The sequence below is a fragment of the Aulonocara sp. 'chitande type north' Nkhata Bay genome, linkage group LG12 (genome assembly GCF_057382095.1).
Source record: "Aulonocara sp. 'chitande type north' Nkhata Bay isolate Kocher_YH1m ecotype deep benthic linkage group LG12, A_spYH_male_GT1.1, whole genome shotgun sequence".
Taxonomy (NCBI): Eukaryota; Metazoa; Chordata; class Actinopteri; order Cichliformes; family Cichlidae; genus Aulonocara; species Aulonocara sp. 'chitande type north' Nkhata Bay.
This window is the reverse complement of record NC_141355.1, coordinates 13,240,523-13,262,193: the sequence shown is the minus strand read 5'-3', so window position 1 is coordinate 13,262,193 and position 21,671 is coordinate 13,240,523. Positions and strand designations below refer to the sequence as shown.

Here is a 21,671-nt window from a genome sequence, read left to right as displayed (position 1 = left end):
GGGAGCACTAGTCAGACATGCACTGTCTTACTATGCACACCGAAGGCATGCTGGTCTTGAACTTGCGATTTGAGACTGAACCACACACTGGCAGCCTGACAATAATGACTCAAAGTCACCATTTTCAGTTTATTACTCAATAGGAAAATATGCCACCTCATTTTTTTTTCCTCCTTTGAAAAATTTCATCCATCAATTTTGTGCTTTTTCAATTCATCTGGTACTATATTTTATAAATAGCACAAATAATAAACTTTGTATCTGGTATGTGAATATTTTAAAAGAGCTAGTTACATATTAGAGTGCACACTAGAATGAAAAACATGACATTTGTCTACAAAGAAAAAAAAAAGAAAAAAGCAGCCCATGTCATTTACATTTGAAAATGAAGAAATTATCATTTCCAGGTAAAAATAAAGTTGATTTGAACACATTGAGTGTATTCATGTCAATTATTCCCCCATTTAATAAATAAAAATGAAGAACTCCGTCTTAATGATGGCACAATGGGCTAAATGAAGAAAACACCTATCAAATAACTAACTCTCAAACACTAAAGTCCTGTACTGTTGCAACTAAAACTCGCCTAATAGTTGGGGTGGATGAAAGTGTATAAACATCTTTTTAAAATCTTACATCAAGATTGAAATGCAAATCTCCACTCTTTGGTAGTAGCAGCATTTAACTGACACGCAAAGACCAGTACTTGTCTAATAATTTGGTTTTACATAGGTCCTTTTAATTCAATAACCAGTTTTTATACCTTTTGAGGCCAAAATTCAAAAGGAGTGCAGAAAGACATTTAGCTTGTAAACAAGGACTGCTTGGGAAATAAATACAGCCAGAGAACTGGCATTACAGAAAAGGCACATATCCAAATGTTTGTTCACCAACTGATTTATCCACTCTTAAAAGATAAAAGCATTTCCCTGAACACTGGCAGCGCAGAGAGAACTTACACTAAACAAATTAAAAACACACACGAGACAGCTTTTCTCATTATATTAAGACAAAGGTTTCAGGCAAACCTAAAAACATGACCCACACCATAATTACATTTCACTGTCCATCCATGCAGAAAATTCCTCAGCTCCCAAATTCTGTAGCCCCCCTTCCAGTTTAGTGTGCACTTCCAGTCAGCAGCAGGCCAGTCTGCACATGGTCGCAAATTCAGGGGAAGACGAGCATCAGACCATTACCCTAAAGCTACCGTTTTCACAAAAACACAGACTGCCTTTTTTTTGCTGTTGTTGTTGTTGTTGTTGTTGTTGTTGTCGTCGTCATTTTCTGTGCAGCCATGCAATCTGACTCACAGGTTCTCCACCATGGCGAGAGATCAGGTGTCACGAGATTACAGTCAAAAGTAAAGACCATTTGAATCTGACACTGCCATTTGGTTAACACTTTAACCCAAACTGCTTCTCAGGGCTGCTCAGTATGTGTGACTGTTTATCTTCTCTGCCACCCCCTCCACATACACACATTTTAAGAAACAAAACTCCTAACCATGGCAGCATGAGTACAACAGATTCCACACAAGATGTTGAGCAAGTCACTGTTTAAAAAAAATGTTTCAAGGTAAACACTGCAATCCCTCAACCAAATTTATTTATGGCAAATACAAACATACAGCTCAGGTGACAATAATTCTGCCAGGGAGAGCAGCAGCCTAGTAAATTAAAGGGCTCTGGAAAAAAAAAAACAAAAAAAACTTTTCCACCCTGGTGAAGTCCCTGTGGACTAAACCATCCATCTTCTCCCTCTGCTTTTATAACATTTCGAGCACCACGCTGCATCTAATTGGCCCCTTCAGATCCAGCCTTCATGACAGAAAAAGTAATGACGGGCAAAACCTTAAAATTTAAAAAAAATGAAATAAAACAATAAAAAGTAATCAAACAACATTTCTAAATAAGTCACACCTTTTTTCAATAAAGGAAAGAAACAAACAAATGTTGGAGATTACACTGAAGAGTTATGATGTATCCGCTAAACCAAACTCGACGCGTTAAATAGGAATAATAGCATCACATGTAGTTTGAGCATTTGCTGTTGTTGTTTTTTTAAGGGTTCTCCTTGATGTAGTTAGAATTTATCCAAGAAACTTATCTAATGTGATTAAAGGCGCCTGCTGTGGCTGTAGACAGAAACCCAAACCAGTTTTAGCAGGCCTCTAGGCAACGTTTTGGCTCTTTTAACGCTTGTACTCTCACATTTTAAAGCATGGTTGGAGATTTTGTGGGTGTCGCACCCCAAGAAAACCAAAGAGAAACATGCCTACAAAAAACAAAACACAAAACACTAAATTATTGCCCAAAGACCATTTACTCAAGTGTAACATGTGGTTAAATGTCTGCTTGCCCAGTTCTTTAATTAACTTCCACTCAGGGTCCTCCAATAACGTTAAAACAGCGCAATAGCAAACAACAGCTAAGCCCCCTTTTAGCACGTAAACAAGTAGTAAAATGAAGCTAAATCAAGGAGTGAAGGAATAAAACGACCAGCTCACCTTACTGGCGGGGAGCCGTGAAACAGCCAGCCTCGGTGAGATAAGGAAGACTCATGAGCTGAGATTGGATGGAGGAAAACCTCCCCGAAAACTGTTTATCCAGACTTATCCCACTAACGAAGCTCGACGTTTAGCTAACAGGTTTGCGCATATTTTGCGCCCTTCTTCTTCTTTTAAACAAACTTTCCGACAGAAGAAGGGGAAAAAGTTCAACTAAAAAAAAGAAGAAAGAGAGAGAGAAAGATAATCAATTGAGCGGAAAAACTTCTTAAATGGTGTTAAATTGTGAAGTTTTAACTCCTAACGTCTTTTCTCCCTTTCTTACCTGGGTAAACACGTCCGAAGAAACTACGAGAGCGCAGGCTATGCAGCAGTTTCCAGCAGTCCCTTTATCCCAAAAGGCTTCGCTTGCGATGAAATTCAGTCTCCCCACTTCAGAAAACTGTCCTAAAGTTGTTCAACTCGCTCTAACACAATATCCGAACACGAAATATCCTCCAGTCTTATACATATATTTATTTTTATACAAAAGAACGGCGCTTAAATCAATCCTAGAAAGTATTTCGACCGTTCCCGGCGGAGAGGTACGGCTAAACAACGAGAGTCCGAGCAGTTCCACACCTCCCCCCTTAAATCAGAGAATATGCGTATCCTCCGGAACATTGTCAAAACTGCACACAGTACACTAAGAACTTCCGGTCTGCTGTTGAGAAACTAAAAGCCCAAAGCGGCAACGTTTCACATAAAGTAGATGCGGTTGCTTGGTACTGGTATCAAAAAGATGTGCTGGGTACATTTACTGGACTACACTAAACAGGGATCGTTATTACTGCTGGTTATTACCCAGGAAGGTCGACTAATAAGTGAGACCCCCTTTGAGACCTCTTAGAAATGATAAAAAGAGGAGTTGGGAGCGGGGTGCTAGTGCAGCAACAGCGGGGAGCAAACGTCACGTTGTTATGTTCAGGGCAGGTACTATGCATAGCTTTGACTACGCTTATACCTAGACTTTTAGCTGAGCTTCAATGCATTTGTGTGTGTGTGGGGGGGGGGGCGCACCTTGTCTTCACCTGGAAAAATTGTGGATTTTATTGAGTCATTCACTTTTTTCACATGACATGTTCAGCTTATATTCTCTACATATCTTCGTTCAACGTTTATGCTAGGTTTCTGCGCATTAAAAAGCCTCCCAAAAACGTCATTCAACTTTAATTTTGAAAGTCAAATAGACGGAATTCCGGTAGTTACTTTTCATCTTGATGCAGGACAATTAGGTCTGGTCGATTCCCGGCTCTCGCTGCCTTCCACAGCAGCACCAACTCTCATACTGCGCTCTTTGCATTGCACAGCTGGAGACAAGACACAAGCGATACACCGTCTACAGTACTTCTGTGTTGCAGTTTAAGTACCTCAATTGATTAAATAAAATAAAGAGTTAATTCCAACAATATAATAATACATGACAAACATTAAATATTATTAGAAATATGTATGAAAAACGCCCGGTTGACAGCCACGAGAGACTTTGCATTGATTGTACACTGACTGTACTTTAGCACTACGCTTCCCATGTGACATTAACAGTGTAAAAGGCTGAGCACTTGGTGTACACCTTAAAATTAAATGTACTTGAAAAGCATAACAAAATCTGTGGTGACACCACACCAGCACAAGTTGTATTGTAGAGGTGGAATGGGAAAGGTTACTCAGTTTTTCGCTGGCTGAATGTGGGCTTTAGCATGAGCTCTTGAACAGAGAACTTGCAGGATTTCACACAACAAGCATGAATACTAATTCAGCAAGAGAAAACAAGCACTTTCATCAACTTCCTGTTCGGGGAAACTATAAAATAGCTTTATTGTGCTGGGATCATATGCTTTGGCAGAATTTCAAAGAGCATCAGAATTTCAAATGTGTCTGCTAACTCAGCACAAACGCAAAGTTTGTTCTCCCCGATCAAACACATAGTTCATATCCAAAGAGCTCATGTGGTCTTTGATTTCACATCACAATTGACAAATGATTGACGACTAAAGCTGCTGAGACACATGAAGCCCAGCTTCGTAGCTAGATTAAAGAATGGGATGACAAAGAAACAGATTTGTGTTTCAACATGTGCTAGCCTCTTACATGCAATGTTATTCTTGTTTCAGTTTAAGGGCATTTTAAAAAGAAATTAATGACTTTATAATTAATCTTTTCTTTGAGACCTAAGATCTGTTTTTCAATTTCAGTGCTAAAAAACAAACAAAAAAAACCCACCTCATACAAAGGCTCTGTACTTCTGCTTCTCTGCTATTTTACTACCTATGCTCTGGAGTTAAAGCAAACATTATCTTATAGCCGTTGGACTGATTGTAACACTGAGGAGGATCTTGGCATGGTTTTAAAGGATGTAGGCTTTCTTTCTTGAGTCTGTTATTACAGTTCAAATTTTAGGTGAAGGACAGAAGGTGCAAGAAGAGATCACAACTACAGACATGTAAAGTGAATCAGATAGACTACAGCAGCAAAATAGCGCACCAGGTGGAAACTGAGGCTACAGTTCATACAGGCTCACCACAATGAGGCAACAAAAGATTGGAAAACATTTCCAGGTCTGATGAATCTCTATTTCTGCTGCAACATTTGGATGGTAGGGTCAGAATTAAGTGCAAATAAGATGTGTACCCATCTTCTGCTTCCAGCAACACTATGTCACAAAACTTTGATTATCTCAAACCTGTGTCTTAAACATGAAAATGAGTTCAGTGTACTCAAATGGCCTCCACAGTCACCAGATCTCAATCCAATATCCAGACAGTACACCTCATTGTTGGTGTTAACCCAATGTTTGTCACTTGTGAAAAGATTAGTTTGAAATGTTCCGTTTTCATGAACTGTCTTTTGATGTCACACATCACAGTCTGTGTGGAGGATCGCAGGAGCTTTAATCCACATGTGCAACATTTGAATGCAGCCTGTCTCCATAACAAACTGGGTTGAGTTTGATAAGTGGCATCAATCAGGGGACTGGAGGCCATTTAGCAGACTTAATGTGTTTGGAATAATCAAAACAATCAGTAATCAAATATTTTCACACCTTGGTAATTTATACAAAGGAAAAACGAGATCTTTAGGAGTGTACCTGCTAGGTTGTAGCTATACGGGCATCAGAGTTGTTTCCATCTTCTCATGAAAGCAACTGTTCCTTTAAGTAACAGTGACTGACTTTAATATCAAAAGAGACACAGCAGCTTCATATTACCAGCAGACACTCTTACTTTTATTATTTCTAAACTTTTTTAAAATTCTTTTGACAAATGCACTTTGAGCTCAAATTAGCTTCCGACTTCAAAGAGATCTGCTAACTATAAAACAGATGGAGCGTAAGTCTGACGACTGCATTACATACCAGAGAAACACCGAGCATGTTTATGAGAGTAACTAATAGTGAGAGTTAGACATGCACGTGCTGCCATCAGACCACATCTTAGGATTTCAGCATCAAAACACGAGCCAGAAGATCTTTGATGCAACAGCAGTCTGGAAGCAGATAGTTTATAGGCATTGGTTTTTGTGTCGCTGATAAAGAATTCCCCTGAGATGTACACAAGGCTGTGAGTGATTTAAAGAAAAATAAGTTTAACACGGGACAGGACGGCCTCGGCAGAATTCATAGCATATGGTGAGCATTTATGCATTTGGTTGCTTTTATTCTTTTCCACTCACTAGAGGAGAGGAGTTGAAAACGCCGAGCCCAGGGTGAGCTGAGGTGGTTTGGAGGAGACAAAAATGGAAATAGAACTAGAAACTAATAAAAGATGGTGTTTGATTGTTTACAGCACTGTAGGAGAGGCTTTCTGTCTATATACCTCCCTGCACCACATAAAAGAATGAAAGCAGAACTCTTACGTGGGGCTGATTTGAAAGAAGCCTCGTTAATCATTAACGAGTCTCAGTGTTGTGTACATGCCACAGTAGCCCAATAAATATAGGCGAGCTCACCATCCAGATTAAACACACACATGCCATAAAATGACGACATATCCTTTATGATGGGTTTTTTATTTTTTTATTAAGATTTACACATCTCAGTTTTTTTTAATCTATGAGGAAATTCTCACAAGCTGTTCACAAAGGAGGAGATAATGTAAATTAGTTATTATCTGAGGTAGGGCCAGGACTGTGTGTGTTTTGAAGTCAGTTGATCCTAGATGCAGCTGGCAAAAGCTCAGACCAAACACAGTTTGTTCCGAGATGAGGTGGGGCATTTCTGATCACTCCTCAATTCTTTTCAGCGTAAGGAAATGTTCCGGACACTGTTAAAGCCGGGAATACCCTATGCAAAAGCAAACTGAAGGCAGGCTAAGCCGCACATCAGCATGTGGACAAACACAGAGTCATGCAATCCTCCGAGTGAATAATATCAGTGCTTTGCATGATGATTTGCCTAGCAGCTTCTTCATCGCCCCCAAAGTGGGGCTTTATTGTCCTCGCTTTTTGTGTTTGCATTCCATTGTTACCGGGCGAGTACAAATATCCTCCTTTATGCACAAAAACCTCAGCCGGGCCTTCCACTACAGCGCCTTGTGTCCAGCCCTCATCCATCCGTCAGCATTGCCCCTGTTCTACACAGGGCCCCCCAAGCTCATACTCACCACCCCCAGCCAGCTCTTTGACATAATGCTGTTGTGGCTTTCCGGGCCTTTATGTTGGCTGTTGTCTGAGGCAGATTGAAGACCCTTTGTGTGTGTCAGCCCCTGTCCTGAGTGGCCAGGAGGAACCTGCTGGGCTGCGAGCAGAGAGACAGGAATGCACATATGAATGGGTTAGTGTGTGGAGGGCACCTGCTGACAGAGGAACGGCGTGCCTCTGTGAGTCTTAGTTCATCAGCGTAACCATCTTGTTCAATTACACGTGCAGCTCGGTGTTGCGTTCCCTGGTCATTCACACTGAAAGGAAGTGTTGTCACCACCACTGGGACTCCTTTTTTTGCTGTTTGGTATTGTAGAGAGGTGCTTAATAAATGATGTGCCAGTTCCATTGCTTTAGCTGTGACTGATGATCCCCACTAAACACAACCATTTGCCTCTGCTCTTCTGTTCTGAACTGATTTACATAAAAATAGGGTTTACAAGGAACTTAATTAAAATAATAATGTAAACTTGAAAACTGAAAGGTTAATCCACAACATATGTGGGAAACTGTAGCTCTATTGTAGAGTTAACCTTGTCATTTTTTTCAGATCTCATTATAATTTTAATTAAGTCCTCTAAGGGCTTCTATAATTAGCAATGCTGCTTAATTATGAATAAAGTTCCTCATTTGAAAGGATAGTAAACATAATTTCCATGGAAATTTACTTAAAGAAATTATAATAATTTTTTTAAGTGATTTTGAGTGTGCTATGGCTGCTGGTGCCAGACAGGTTGGGCTGAGTATTTCAGAAACTGCTGATTTACCAGGATTTTTACACTCAACTATCTCTAGGGTTTACATAGAATGGTCCAAAACAGAAAATATCCCGTGAGTGGCAGTTCCCAAGATGAAACTGCCTTGCTGATGCTAGAAGTCAAAGGAGCAGAGTGCTTTGAGCTGATAGGAAAACAACAGTAAATCAATCAACCACTCATTGCAACCAAGGTATGCAGAAGAGCATCTCTGAGCAACACAATGAACCAAGAAGGAGATAATCAACAGCATCAGAAGGCCATGCCATATGCCATTCCACTGTGACACAAACCAATTATTTCAACTACAGCAATGTCTTAAAACACATAGATAACCACTAGTTTCCTGCTTCTAAATTCAGGTAAAATTGAGGTTGTTGTACTTGCCCCTAAAAACCATAGAAACATGGTTTCTAACCAGTGGAGGGCATTACCTTGGCCTCCTGTAACACCGTGAGGAATATTGGAGTCATTTTGGATCAGGATTTATTTTACAGTGTACATATTATACAACTATGTCTTATTGCATTGACTCAGTATCTCTAAAATAAGAAACATTCTGTCTCAAAGTGATATTGAAAAACTACATTATGCATTTATTACTTCTAGGCTGGACTACTACAATTCGTTATTACCAGGATGTCTTAAAAACTCCCTGAAAAGCCTTCAGTTGACCCAAAATGCTGCAACAAGAGTACTGACAGGGACTTGACACAGAGAGCATTTTTCTCCTGTATTTGCTTCTCTTCATTGGCTCCCTGGTAAATCCATAATCAATTTTAAAATCTTTCTTTTCACATTCAAGGTCTTGAATAATCAGGCCTTGTCTTATGTTAAAGACCTCATCGTACCATATCACCCCATAAGAGCACTTTGCTCTATGACTGCATGCTTACTCGTTCTTCCTAAGATATTTAAAAGTAGAATGGGAGGCAGCCTTCAACTTTCAGGCCCCTCTTCTGTGCCCAGTTTGGATTTGGGAGACAGACACCCTCTATTTTTAAGATTAGGCTTAAAACTTAAATAGTTTAATGAGCTTTGAAACTCTGTCTCTTTTTTGACAGTGTTCCTTCTGTCCCGTCTCCCTCACCTCACCTCCAACTGGTCTCAGCAGATGACTTACACCATAAGTCTGGTTCTGCCAGAAGTCTCTTCCTGTTAAAAGGGAGTTTTTCCTTCCCACTGTTGCCAAATGCTTACTCAAAGCTTTACAATATAAAGCACCTTGAAGTGACTGTCGTTGTGATTTGGCACTATAAAAATAAAACTGAACATAACTGAAAAAAAATAATGGAAAATAGACCTCCACTGAGCCAACAGCAAGCCAACATGTGCAAATGAAGAACATGCTGGAAAGGGAAAAAAATCATATACCGCATATTCACAGAGCTCATTTGTAGATTTGGCAGGTGATACACTACAATATGGTTTCCCAAAACAGTCTGCTATGATAGAACCTTGATATATGATCCAACAAGCTTCATTAATTGTCCTCTGACTCATATGGAAACAGCTTAAGGGTTGTTTCACTGGCCATGCTTTTGAGAAGATTACATCTCCATAATCAATAAAAAGAAATTTAACCATCCATCCCAGAGTCAAAAGAAAAAACATCCGGGAATAAAAAAGAAGAAAAAAAATCAGACAATAACACAAAAATCACAGTTCACTGCACACAATTACTCAAGGAAGTTTTGACATTGTCCAGATGTGAGAGCTCCATTTTAGTCCAAAACACTGCTAACATGTCCTATGTTAAAATGACTATCTGATCTATGATGTGGTTGAAAAAACCTGGCCTGCAGATAGAAATAAAAAGCTAGCAAGCATGTGTCACATGGTGATCACCTGATAACCCTGACATTTCCCATGGTCACTGAGCTGACTGCCTGGAAGAGCTAAGCTGCAGCCTCTGGACTCATGGATCTGATCACCCGCTGACCTGGAAAGTGAAAGCGTAGGATCTGCAACATCACATCAACCAGCAGACAACATGCTTCTTTGAAGTGGGAGTGGACCTAAATTGGATTATGCAGCATCTCAGAGGAACAGCTCCCATATATTTGATTACACACGCCCCCTGAACCAACATCCACACGCCTACCTCCGCGACACACAACAGATAACATGGAGCTGTCTTCCATGCCAGACTCTGGTACTGCACCTCCTAATGTGTGCCCATCTGCCAGCCATTTACCTGATTACTTTGGGATAGCTCAGACAGGTCCGGCTCTGCCAGGGCAGCTGCGAGGCAAGAGAATAGCATTATTTTTGTTCAGCTGAACACAGGAAAGATAAGGACTAGATGACCTTTTTTATCTGTGAAAACAGAAATCTAAATAAAAACATTAAAAATAATATTTATATAACCACTGAAACCACTACTTTTTACAGCTTTAACATTATTCTCAATCTGTAGAAAAATACACAGAGGAGTATTTGCTCTCAATACTTAGACTAAAAAGTTCCCAACACCAACTTTAAATCCTTCACACAGACCACCTTCTATTTCTGAGGAAAATAACATCCAGTCCTGGTTTAACTTGGGCTCATTATGGTGGAAGTGGGTTCCAGAGCCAGGAAGTTTCATTGCTTTCCAAATAAATCTCGCTAAACAGAGCTGCAGTCCAAATTCCTCATCTTGTGGAGTCCTTCCCAAGTCCTCACACTATGCGAAGCCTCTCAGAAAACAGCCGTTAAAATCATGCTGCATTCTTCCTTTGCTTTAACATAAAAAATCTGAGAAAAATGAAGCAGCACAGATGCTTCAAAGAGATTTTTAAAGTGTGTGGCAAAAAATGGGTCTTTCTTGACCAAGCATTTGATTTTCACTCATACAGGCCAGATTTTTTCTCACATAAACAACTCTCAAACTCAAACCAGGTCATGAAAAATTAAAGACCAAGGCCCTTAAGGTTTCCTCCAGTTTTATCAAGTGACACAGAGGGTTTTCATTAGCTCACTCACTGCTACCAAATCTGCATCACCATCAACTCTGATTGTGTTCCATACAGCCTGGCAGGGGAGCAATCACAGGGTGCTGTGGGTGGGTCCGACAGTCTGTGTGCCAGTCAAAATTACTGGTTCAACTCAAAGAGCAGAATGTGCTTTTTTCCCCTCCATAATGCCATTCAGACAAGAAAGAAAAAAGGGGGGAAAAAAGGCGAGCCAACCACCCTGCTATTATAGACATGTGGCAATCAAAGCGGGTTATCCCAGATACAGTTCCTCAGCTGTGTGCAAGGAGGAACTTGTCACTGAGCATAAACAGCTCTCTTGGCTTAGCTCTCGGAGTTAAAATACCCCCAATCCTACCCCATCTACCCCTCAACACCCTATCTCCCTGTGCTGTGTGGCGTCAGCTGCAATCAGCTCCAGATGTGGCCTGGCACCCCTCCAGTCACGGCATGGATGTGGTTTGAAGGTAGTTTGGAAACACCACCCACCAGCGGACCCAATGAAAGTTCCTCAGACTGCAGAGAGAGGTTTCTGTCATGGGTTTGTATCTGTGCAGACCGCACTAATACCCACACATCTGTAGGAGGCTGAGAGGAAAATGTATCTCTCCTATGTGCATGTGTTACTTATTGTACATGCTTTGAATAAGTAAGTATGTGAGATAATGGTCACACAAGTATTTCCATCTGTTTCAGTATAAGGAAATACTTCCATAGGTTTTTCACCTCCGGGCCTCCTTCAGTCATGTGACCTGTGTCTGATTACTTAAAAATGAACAAGTAATCTCAGTACAAAACAAACAAAAACAGCTAATAATTGCTATTTTTTTGTTAAAAGTTACATGCTAAAAATCAGCAGACCGTTAAGAATGTGAGACACTCATATGGTTTAACTTAATTCTGAAATCCTGAGACTCACAACTAACAACATCTCGGTGCAGAAAAGTGTTAATGCTTTGCACCAGAAGCAGAAGGTTCCACAAGCTTCCTCAAATACAGTCGTAAAACTAGTAAAGTAGAAACAACGAACATCCCACTGTGGCTCAGGAGGTCAAGTCGGCCAATTGGTTCTGTGGTTCGAGTCCCAGCACCTCCAGCTCATGTGTTAAATTATCCCTGGAAACATACCGAAACCCAAATTGCCATCCATTGTGAGCCTTATAGTTAGAAAGCACTTAAATACACAGAATAAAGTGCTGTAGGAATGGGTGAATGTGGCTTGTTGTGAACAACACTCTGAAGGCACAGTTTGGGTAAAAAAGTGTGACATACGTACCAGTCCATTTACCCTTTTTAAGCTGGCCCATGTTTTGTTTTTTAAATGACCAGAAACCAGAAAAAAACCTGTTGGCATTAGTTCACTAATATATCAGCAGTACAGCTGCATAAACATAAACTGCCTGGACACTAGAGTCCTTCTGTGATGTCTTGCTATCAGCTGTAACAGATTTCCCTCTTTCTCACAGTTACGCTGTTTAGTTCTCCAGCAATGTGCTGGGAGGATTGAATGAGGTCACTTTGTGCTTGTTGCCATCTAATTCAGATGGTGTCCCAGGGAAAGTGTCCAGCCCTTTTAGGACAACAGCTCCCCCTACTGTTAAGAGTTTAAAAGTTCAACAAGGATCACTTTTAGATAAAAGCGACCCAAAAACAGGCGAGAAGTTGGCGTACAGTTTTAATAGAAACACATGCCATATGCTCAACAGAGCCAATTATAAAAACTGATATTGTGACTGTAACAGGTGACTCGTACTATTGTGTAACACTCACAAGGGGTTTCCTCTGTGAGCTTTTAAAAGCTGCACTCCGTGTTCAAGTTCTGTGACATCATTGCACCTTTCAAATGATCTCTGTACTCTGCACTGGCATGTTGTCCTTGTCTTGCTGTTGCTAAGTTGTGTGACTGTTTTGGGTCTTGTACCAAACGTAGGAGTCTGGATACAAACTTAATTCCACAAATACACATCAAAGCTTATAATGCACCACCAGTTATCTTAACATTAAGCCACCAAGAGCACTTCAGCTCAAAAGGTGGGCGTGTTCGATTGATTCTTCCCACTTCCGAATCCATTTCCTCACCATGTCTCAGTTCTCATCAACAGCTGTAACTTTCTCTTCCAAACATGAATGCTGATGCTTGCTAAGGAAAATGTGGGAGATCATTCGTGTGATCTTAGTAACACAGCATGCCTCAGGTTCAGTGCATCTGCCATCAACAGGGGGGTTTTAAGAGCTCCTGCAGGTCTCCCTGCTGTGCCAGCTGGTAGGGTAGCTGGAGCCTCTTGTTCATCTGGCTGCGGAGTGCTGGGCAGTGCTCAACAAGGAGCTGACAGACCTCTTCGTGGCCCCCTTCTGCAGCCTGCTCAACCATGTAAGAGAGTAAAAGATGCAGACACAAGTTAAATGATTATATCTCAGCAGAATGGCTGTGTTATTGCTGGAAATTCTGTACCTTGTGTAAAGGGGACATGCCATCATCATCACAGAGTGCTGGATCTGCTCTGTGTTGCAGAAGGAGTCTTACCACATTCAGATGACCGCAGTAAGATGATCGATGGAGCGGCGTGGCCCCGCCTGGCGTCTGCGGAGACGCACAGGCACCGTTCTCAAGAAGAAACTTGCACACACAGAGATGACCACTGCGGCTTCCATAGTGCTAAAAAGGAAAACAGCATTAGTAAATTACAAGTTTAGGTACATGGGTACATTAGGTACATGAGCTCATGCTGTGCAGCCAAACGTGTCTTCTGTAAACTGACCAGAGCGGTGTATCCAGCTGAGTCTCTCAAATTAGGGTCTGTCCCCTTCTGCACTAAGTACTTTACCCGCTCCAAGTCTCCATTCATTGCAGCAGACCAGATACCTGCACAGGACGCACAGCACCCTACTTCACTGACACATCTTTCAAATCAGAACAAAATAGTATTGCTTGGCCTAGTCTACATATTTGATAGCAGTGCGGTTTAACTCAGTCACCACATGCCTGAAAGGTGAATGCAAACCTCGTTCAAAATCCATTTCGTACAGCGTCTGGTAAACACCAGCAGAGGAGACGGGATGAGAGCAGCACAAACAATGCTGTCTGTCAGACATTTCTTAAAAACGCGATAAATGAAAACATTCAAACCTGAAGGTGAACGCAAGTTTATAGTTACAGAAATGCTGTCAAAGATTACTCTGTTGACAGTAACACTGTTCTTCTTCTACTGCTATTGTTGGGCTGCTCTGTGGCGCATTACCACCACCAACAGGACTACGTCGCAACAAACAAGCCGCAAAAATGCTGTTAGTGAACCAATGAATGTTTGGCCCGATGACAAGTTGAGATGTTACATTTGAAATAAGATAAAGGCTGATGCGATGCGAATGAGTGGCGCTTTTCTTCACACGAAACGAAAACCTTCAGGATGGCTAAACGCTAGCGCTACAAATAACTTACGCACGAAACGTGCTTACGTAGAAGCCTCTCAGCCAATTACAGAGCTGTTTACAGGCCCCTTCAGATGCTCTCAGATTTGGTAGCGTTACATTAATGGATTTGTTTAGGCAAATTAGCGGCCGCGGTTAACTTTGACCTGCGGTGACATAATTATTATCAGTGATGCACTTCTACAGCGACTGCAACTGCTCACGCTTGCACTATCATTTTATAAGCATCAAAAATTACGTATGCTGTTTGAAACTTATACATATCACACCATCAGCTCTATTTAATGCTTGACAACAGCACAGATCCAATAAATTAATACAGTTGACTCAATAGAAAACACATTGAGCTTTTTAAATATAATAATAACACTCCCAAGTTCAGCTGTGCCTATAAGTATTCCTCCAAGTTACACTTGCAAAAAATATCTAGTTTTCCCGACAGCTGTGAAGGCATCTTTTGTCTCGTGTTGTTGTCTGATGCAGCAAGCTAGTCAGCTTCATTTGTTTCGGCACACGAAAAGGAGAGTAGCTGGGAAAGGATACGTCATTGTCCTATTATTTTAGCCTTACTAGACCTTCAGCCATAGCGCGTGAAGAATGAGAAGAGTCACGTTATTTGTTAACGGGACATGTAAAAATGGCAAGGTGGGTAATAGTGTGAGAGCTTGGGCCGCAGAATGACTGGCTTTTTCCACTGTACGTACCTAAGGTGTTTCAGGATGCACTGCTAACTGCTGATACTCAAACGCCACATCATGTACTCATATGATGACAGGGTTAATCTCTGACTTTATTACATTTTTTTTCCACAAATAAACTACCGTTGAACTTTAAGGTCAATCACCATTTCCACCGTGAGTCATTTATGTCATGTGTATGTTAGGCTGGAGTGACCCTTTTGCTTTCAGTCCTTAATCCATCGTTTTTCCCCCCTCTCTTTAGGTTGTAGCAGTATACGGAACCTTGTCTGACTTACTATCTGTAGCAAGCAATAAGTTAGGAATCAAAGCCTCCTGTTTGTACAATGGAAAGGGTGGTCTCATTGATGACATTGCCCTTATAAGGTAAGCTCAGCTGTGACAACAAATTTGAAGGTCTCCTCTCTACATTATGTTTCTGACATGTGCGTCTGTGCCTCTCCCAGAGATGACGACGTGCTGTATGTGTCAGAAGGAGATCCATTTATTGGTGAGTGCTGGCATGTCTGCTGCTGGAGTCTCATCCACTGTCAGAGTGTCCAAAGGTTTCAATGTCTCTGTTGTCTTCCTTCACTTTATTATCACAGACCCTCAAAATGAAGCCAAGATTACATCAGATCCGCTGGCAGCTCACACTGACTGGCTAACCCTTAACATTGGTGGCCGTCTTTTCACCACCACCAGGTATTTGCGCTTTAAATTCAGCTTTCATGCCATATCTCATTCGTTGTTTCTCTGTTCTCTGGTTGCTGAATGCATCTTCTTTTATAATCAGGAGCACCTTGGTCAGCAAGGAGCCGGAGAGTATGCTCGCTCACATGTTTCGAGAGAAGGGTACTGAGACCAGCTGATCAATGAGCATTTCAGTTCTTATTCAGCCATGTTATTGAGTAAGTTTCGTCAAGCTCTGTGTTGTGTCTGTTTTCAGATGTGTGGGGAAACAAACAGGACGAGCATGGGGCTTACCTCATTGACCGCAGCCCTGAGTACTTTGAGCCTATTCTCAACTACTTGAGACACGGTCAGCTCATTATCAATGAAGGCATAAATATACGAGGTAACCTTTCTTCTTTTTCTTTTTTTTCCTTCTTTTAAAAATGTTATTCCTAAATGATGAGGTCTACCTGCATGCAAGTGATCTAATGTCTAAAATGTTAAAAAAAATGGAGGGATATGTAGCAATCTCCTGAATGTTTTCCAGGTGTCCTCGAGGAGGCTCGCTTCTTTGGAATTGAGCAGCTTGCTGAACAGCTTGAAGTAGCGATCAAGGTAGTTTTTAATGCGGAAGTCAAAAAGCTAGTTTACAATAAAATCACGTTTTATGCTGTTAAAAATGTTAATAAAAACAAACTGAAGTAATTTGTAAACCAGTTAAACCCGATATTTGATAGAGAACAGTACAAAGAAGAAAAAAAAACAAGAAGTATTAAAATTGCATACTCATTTTGAATTTGATGACTGTAATGTTATTTTTTTCTTTTTTTTAAAGAAACAACACTCTGGGAAAGCAATTGTTGTACTTTTTGTGCATGTTTTTGTTTTTAGTCTTTCAGTCCATGCCTGCTTCACATTCAGATGCTTTTTATTATGCAGCCATGTTGATATGTGAAGCTGGTAAACTGTAACTGAGCATGCAGAGTGCTTATAACTACAAGCCACATTCACCCGTTACACATATATCTATAAAACCACTTCTTTTTTTTCTTCTTACACCCAAGCGTTTTGTCTAGCATTTATACTCACACCAATGGTTGCATTAGGAGCAAATCGAGGTTGAGTATCTTGCCCAACTACCCCCGGCTGGGGAATCAATCCTCTGACTCAGCCGTCCCCAACACCCGGGCCACGGACCGGTAGCGGTCCGTGAGTCGTTTGGTACCGTGCCGCGAGAGTTGAGGCTCGGGTGTGAAATGTATGGTTTTTATCGTTAAGTCGGTTTCCCTGGGTCTTTTCCCGTGTTGTAGTCGTGTGTCTTATTTTGAAGGAAATATTTACGTGTTACTATAGCAACCAGAGAGCATCAAGAAGCAGAGAGGAGGATGTTACTCTCAATGTTGTTGGCGCATTTCAGGAGGATGCTGCTAATAAAGTTACACAATTACACAGCTGAATTTACTATTATATTTACATAATGCCACAGTTTTTGTCTGTATCATTTTATTTTGTTGTATTTATCTGCGACACCTTAAAGGCCGGTCTGTGAAAATATTGTCTGACATTAAACTGGTCCGTGGTGCAAAAAAGGTTTGGGACCACTGCTCCGACTGATATACGACCTGCTCTACCTCCTGAGTCACAGCTGCCATAGAATGTGGTTGGCATTGTCTTACATGAATGGTGTAGAGGCTTTCCTTGAAAAGGAAACAAATCAACTGGGAAGTAGAATATGTCACGTCAAATTGTGTATACCATTCATCTTAAATGGTGCGTTCACAAATGTGCTAGTTACCCATGCCATGTGCATTAATGCACCTCCACCACACATGCTGACTTTGAGCTGTGCTCTTAATAAGCCGGCTAATCCTATTATTTCTCTCCGTATTGACGCTCCATTTATGGGTGCACCTGGAAACAGTTTACCGTCATTTGTTTTCAGACGTGTTCCTGAGTCCATGTCTGTGTTACTAAAACACAACAATACAAGTTTTTGGTCTTGTCCATTGTGTGCAGTGGAATGGATAAATACCCATTTATGCTAATGAGCTGTTGTCAATTAACTTTTTTTGATATTATGATCTGCCACGTGATTGCTTTTTCCCCCCCCACAGTTTTTTGGGAAATTCAATATCGGAATATATTTTTCAATTATTTATAAAAAAAAATTTGTTTTAACATTAATATTTTATTATCAGAATTATAACCTGTCTTTGTAAATGCAGAAAGTATGGAGTCATTTGGAACTCACTGAAAGCCCAAATTTAACTGAGAATTTTGATTTTTACATATCACCTCTGCTTCTTTGGAAACATGGTTGTTAAAAATGTGATCTCTCCCTTGCATGCTTTCTTTTTAAACAGAACTCGCAGCCACCCGAGGACCACTCTCCTATTTCCCGCAAAGAGTTTGTCCGTTTTCTTTTGGCAACACCGACCAAGTCAGAGCTCCGCTGTCAGGTACGGTTAGATGAAACCGTTTTAATTCACTCTCATATCATCTGATCAAATTTATACTTGACCCTATTGCTCTTAATGTTTCTAGGGACTCAATTTCAGTGGCGCCGATCTGTCCCGACTTGACCTGCGCTACATCAATTTCAAGATGGCTAACCTCAGCCGCTGCAATCTGACACATGCCAACCTGTGCTGCTCCAATCTGGAGCGGGCTGATCTCTCTGGAGCCAACCTGGATGTAAGCGTGGCGGCTCTGGTGTTGTTCAGGCTAAATCTTATACATATCCATTCACGTCTGTAAATGCTTCCTCCTTCCGTGTATCTTAATGTGCTATTTTTTTGTTTGTTATGTTTTTTTAAATGTTGGCCTTGTGGTGATGCAAAAATGTACTTGTCTTAGGATTTTTGGTCTCTATCTGCTGCCCCCTCACTTGTGTAGAAAAAAGGACTACTCTGTTCTTTAATATCTTAAAGATACTGCTACAAATCTTCCTCTCACATTCAGCTTATTTAAAAAAAAACGGCACTTTTTTTCTCCATAATCTTTTCATTAATAATTTGTAGAGGTTAGGTCAGACTATCATAAAAACTTTTGCTCTTTGCTCTGCTGGTTGCAGGGTGCTAACTTACAAGGGGTGAAGATGCTGTGTTCCAATGCTGAGGGAGCTTCTCTCAAAGGATGCAATTTTGAAGATCCATCTGGACTGAAGGCCAACCTGGAAGGTAATCTTTAAAAGCTTTTCTGATGAAAAAGGAGGCAGCCTTAATTTCGTTTTTATTTTTTGTTTTTGTTTTAACTGTACGATTTTTATTATTATCATTTTTATTTTTTTCTTTAAATCAGGCGCTAACCTGAAAGGAGTCGACATGGAAGGAAGCCAAATGACCGGTATCAACTTGCGTGTGGCCACTCTCAAAAATGCAAAGCTGAAGAACTGTAATCTGCGGGGAGCTACTTTAGCAGGGACAGATCTCGAGGTGAGTCAAGGATTATCTTTAAAAGCACAGAATAAAGTGGGCTCAGGTGGCAGGTTTTGTTTATGACATCAAAATCAGGAGCAGAAATAATGACACTGCGAATCTGAATAAAATTCCCAATATGTGATGCAGCTCGCGAAAAGCAAAGTCCCACGTTTTTGTTTGTTTGTTTGTTTGTTTGTTTTTTATGTTTCCTGAAATCTTAAAACTAGATGACATGCAAAAACAGGTTTAATTTATCGCTCTTTCTCCATTTTATGTTCATTTTAACTTGAAGATCTCAAACTTTGTGCTTTTCGAATGATTGTGGAGCAAATAGACACTGACCTGAAGCACATTTGTAAATGATTAAAAGCTTCACTAAACTTACAAGAAGCCGGTCGATCTGTCACAATCCACACAGTGTTAACAGCACAGGCCAAAGACGGCAAGGCTCGCCTCATTACTTAGGAATTTTCATTGGGTTTTTTTTTGTTTTGTTTTTTTTCTCCTGTCCAGAACTGTGATCTATCTGGCTGCGATCTACAAGAAGCTAACCTGAGAGGGTCCAATGTCAAGGGAGCCATTTTTGAAGAGATGCTGACCCCTCTGCACATGTCACAGAGTGTTAGATAACTCAACACCACACCTGCAAGTCCAATGCGGGCCACAGCTTTCCCCAAGTCGCTCCTTTTCAATCTCTCTATACCTATCAGTGCAGTACAGGTATATGTATGCACACCCCTGGCATTCCACCAATATTATGTTAGCTTTAAATATATTGCACTAGAATTTATCCAGGGTTGTCTTATGTATGTTTGTATGGTAGGGTGTTTTGAGAATGTTCAGCTGCGTTTATCACCAAAAAAGTAAAAGGTTCCTAGTTTGTGTAGATGTGTCTGGATGTAATCAAGTGACTATACTCATTTAGTTTCATACTTTTATTTCATATTACTTGACATGTTAATAGGAATCAAAGCTTACCTTTGAGCAGTAAAGCTCAGAGCATTGAGCTTCACTGCATGCTGCTGTAGCAGAAATGGAAGAGGGTTAATTACCAATAACTGTGTCAATATATATATTCTTCTTTAAGTATGTAACTTAATATTGCTGGATATACAACATATTATTATAAAAGAAATAATGCAAGCCAAAGCCATACACTAGCACAGTCTAACAGGCTAAAAGTGCTGTTAGAGCAACATAAAACTATGCTACAGGCTCGTTTTAAACACAGCTCGAGTATGCAATACAAGATGTATAGCTGTGAGGTTTGTTTTTCTAGTTTGATGTTTTTCTGTCTCCTAAAAAACAAAACAAAAAAAGCTTTCCCTGGTTTTGTGCTCTGTGAATCTACCTCTTATTAACCCGAGGTGTGAGTGATCCACAACTGCATGCATTCGGATGTGGCAAAGCTTATCGTAATGTTCATGCACATCATCCGTTATTTATCCGATCCCCAGTACGGCAGGAGAGTCCATTTTCATGTTGTTAAAGTGGGGTTTGCCTGGAAACGTGCTTCGTGTATTTATGTATGTCACTTAATCATGCTTTAAACTTGTTTGCACATGTATATGTTAACGTGTAACGTGGTATATCCTTTCACCAAAAAGGTTTGGTGCTTTTCTTATGTAATGTTGTGTAAAGCAAATCCAGTGCTTCCAAAACTTCCCCAAAAAGTAATTCTTAGAGTAGACAGAGGTGTTGTCAGCTGTTTTCTGAAGGATCTAACTTCAGTTCTTGTTCCACAGTGTCCGTTTGCATGTGAGGGGGGGAGGGGGAAAGCTGTGTCTTTGACCAGTGAAGTTTCTCTAGCTGTAGCTCGAAGCTGCACCAATGATGCAATATTATTCACTCAATGAAGTGGAAGGTACCCGGCCTGTGAGAATGAATGATGAAGGCAATCATAATGTGTATTTCACCCTGAGTGTGAAAACCAATGGAAGAGCTATGGTTATTTATTTTAATACATCTCACTGAATGCAATATGGGGCTGGGGTTGATTTGTTTGAGGCAGGGAGTTGTGTAGTTATCCCTGTCTATGAATATTGCACTCGACCATGGAAATATGTTTCCATAAATGACTGTTATAAATAAACTGCTATGAAGAAAAAGTCTTTGTCATCTGTTTTTCTTTCTCGGTTGCTTTGGCTCAGTTCTCGAATGACAGTCATCTAAACAACATGTCACATCCTTCAGAACTGCTGCTTGTGCTCATTTGAATGAGCATTTGTCATTCTTTGTTAAAATTTGCAAATGTTTTTAGACATTTTGGCCTATGACTCAGCACAGCTGTCTACAGCTTGAGCTGTCATTAGTTGCACTTGTCTTTATGAGCAAAATGGATAATGTTCCTATCGGCCGAATAGTTCTACACACTTGGAATATGTTTTGAAATACAACATCTGACAACCAACAGCTGGAAAGACTAAAGGTCTATGTTGTGAGTATTAGGAAAACATACACTTGCTGGACACTTTATTAGTTACACCTTATTAGCACCAGGGTGGTAGTGTCGCACTGTTGCAGATTTGTCGGCTACACATTTATGATGTTAATCTCCCATTCTGCTACATCCC

General features: G+C 40.6%; 3 protein-coding genes across 10 annotated transcripts in view; 1 reads left to right on the top strand and 2 right to left on the bottom strand.

The window, feature by feature from the left end:
* The window catches only part of fgfr1a (fibroblast growth factor receptor 1a), a 29,465-nt gene extending 26,290 nt beyond the window's left edge, over window positions 1-3,175 (bottom strand). For 2 of the 7 annotated variants that reach the window (XM_086313604.1, XM_086313608.1), the window contains exons 1-2: window positions 2,835-3,174; window positions 2,510-2,722 (exon numbers count right to left, since the gene is read on the bottom strand). The gene's annotated coding sequence lies outside the window, so the exon portion shown is untranslated. Of the gene's footprint in view, window positions 1-2,509; window positions 2,723-2,834 lie in introns of all 7 variants that reach the window. The other 5 variants (XM_086313611.1, XM_086313610.1, XM_086313607.1 and 2 more) reach the window with 4 other exon arrangements.
* Window positions 3,176-11,253: 8,078 nt separating this feature from the next.
* Window positions 11,254-14,335, bottom strand: ankrd39 (ankyrin repeat domain 39). Of its 2 annotated transcripts, none has more exons than XM_086313612.1 (4): window positions 13,901-14,335; window positions 13,658-13,761; window positions 13,351-13,554; window positions 11,254-13,257 (listed from the first exon to the last, which is right to left on the bottom strand). In XM_086313612.1, the coding sequence occupies exons 1-4, from the start codon at window positions 13,989-13,991 to the stop codon at window positions 13,111-13,113; spliced, it is 546 nt and encodes a 181-aa protein (XP_086169738.1). In that variant the 5' UTR covers window positions 13,992-14,335; the 3' UTR covers window positions 11,254-13,110. The 2 variants fall into 2 exon arrangements, with proteins under 2 accessions (XP_086169738.1, XP_086169739.1); XM_086313613.1 differs by having other exon boundaries at window positions 13,423-13,554.
* Window positions 14,336-14,765: 430 nt separating this feature from the next.
* kctd9a (potassium channel tetramerization domain containing 9a) lies at window positions 14,766-21,206 on the top strand. Its single transcript, XM_086313603.1, has 12 exons — window positions 14,766-14,972; window positions 15,270-15,391; window positions 15,472-15,515; window positions 15,613-15,709; window positions 15,801-15,859; window positions 15,954-16,082; window positions 16,227-16,294; window positions 18,043-18,138; window positions 18,224-18,373; window positions 18,753-18,858; window positions 18,980-19,113; window positions 19,612-21,206. The coding sequence occupies exons 1-12, from the start codon at window positions 14,925-14,927 to the stop codon at window positions 19,726-19,728; spliced, it is 1,170 nt and encodes a 389-aa protein (XP_086169729.1). The 5' UTR covers window positions 14,766-14,924; the 3' UTR covers window positions 19,729-21,206.
* Window positions 21,207-21,671: the final 465 nt, after the last annotated feature.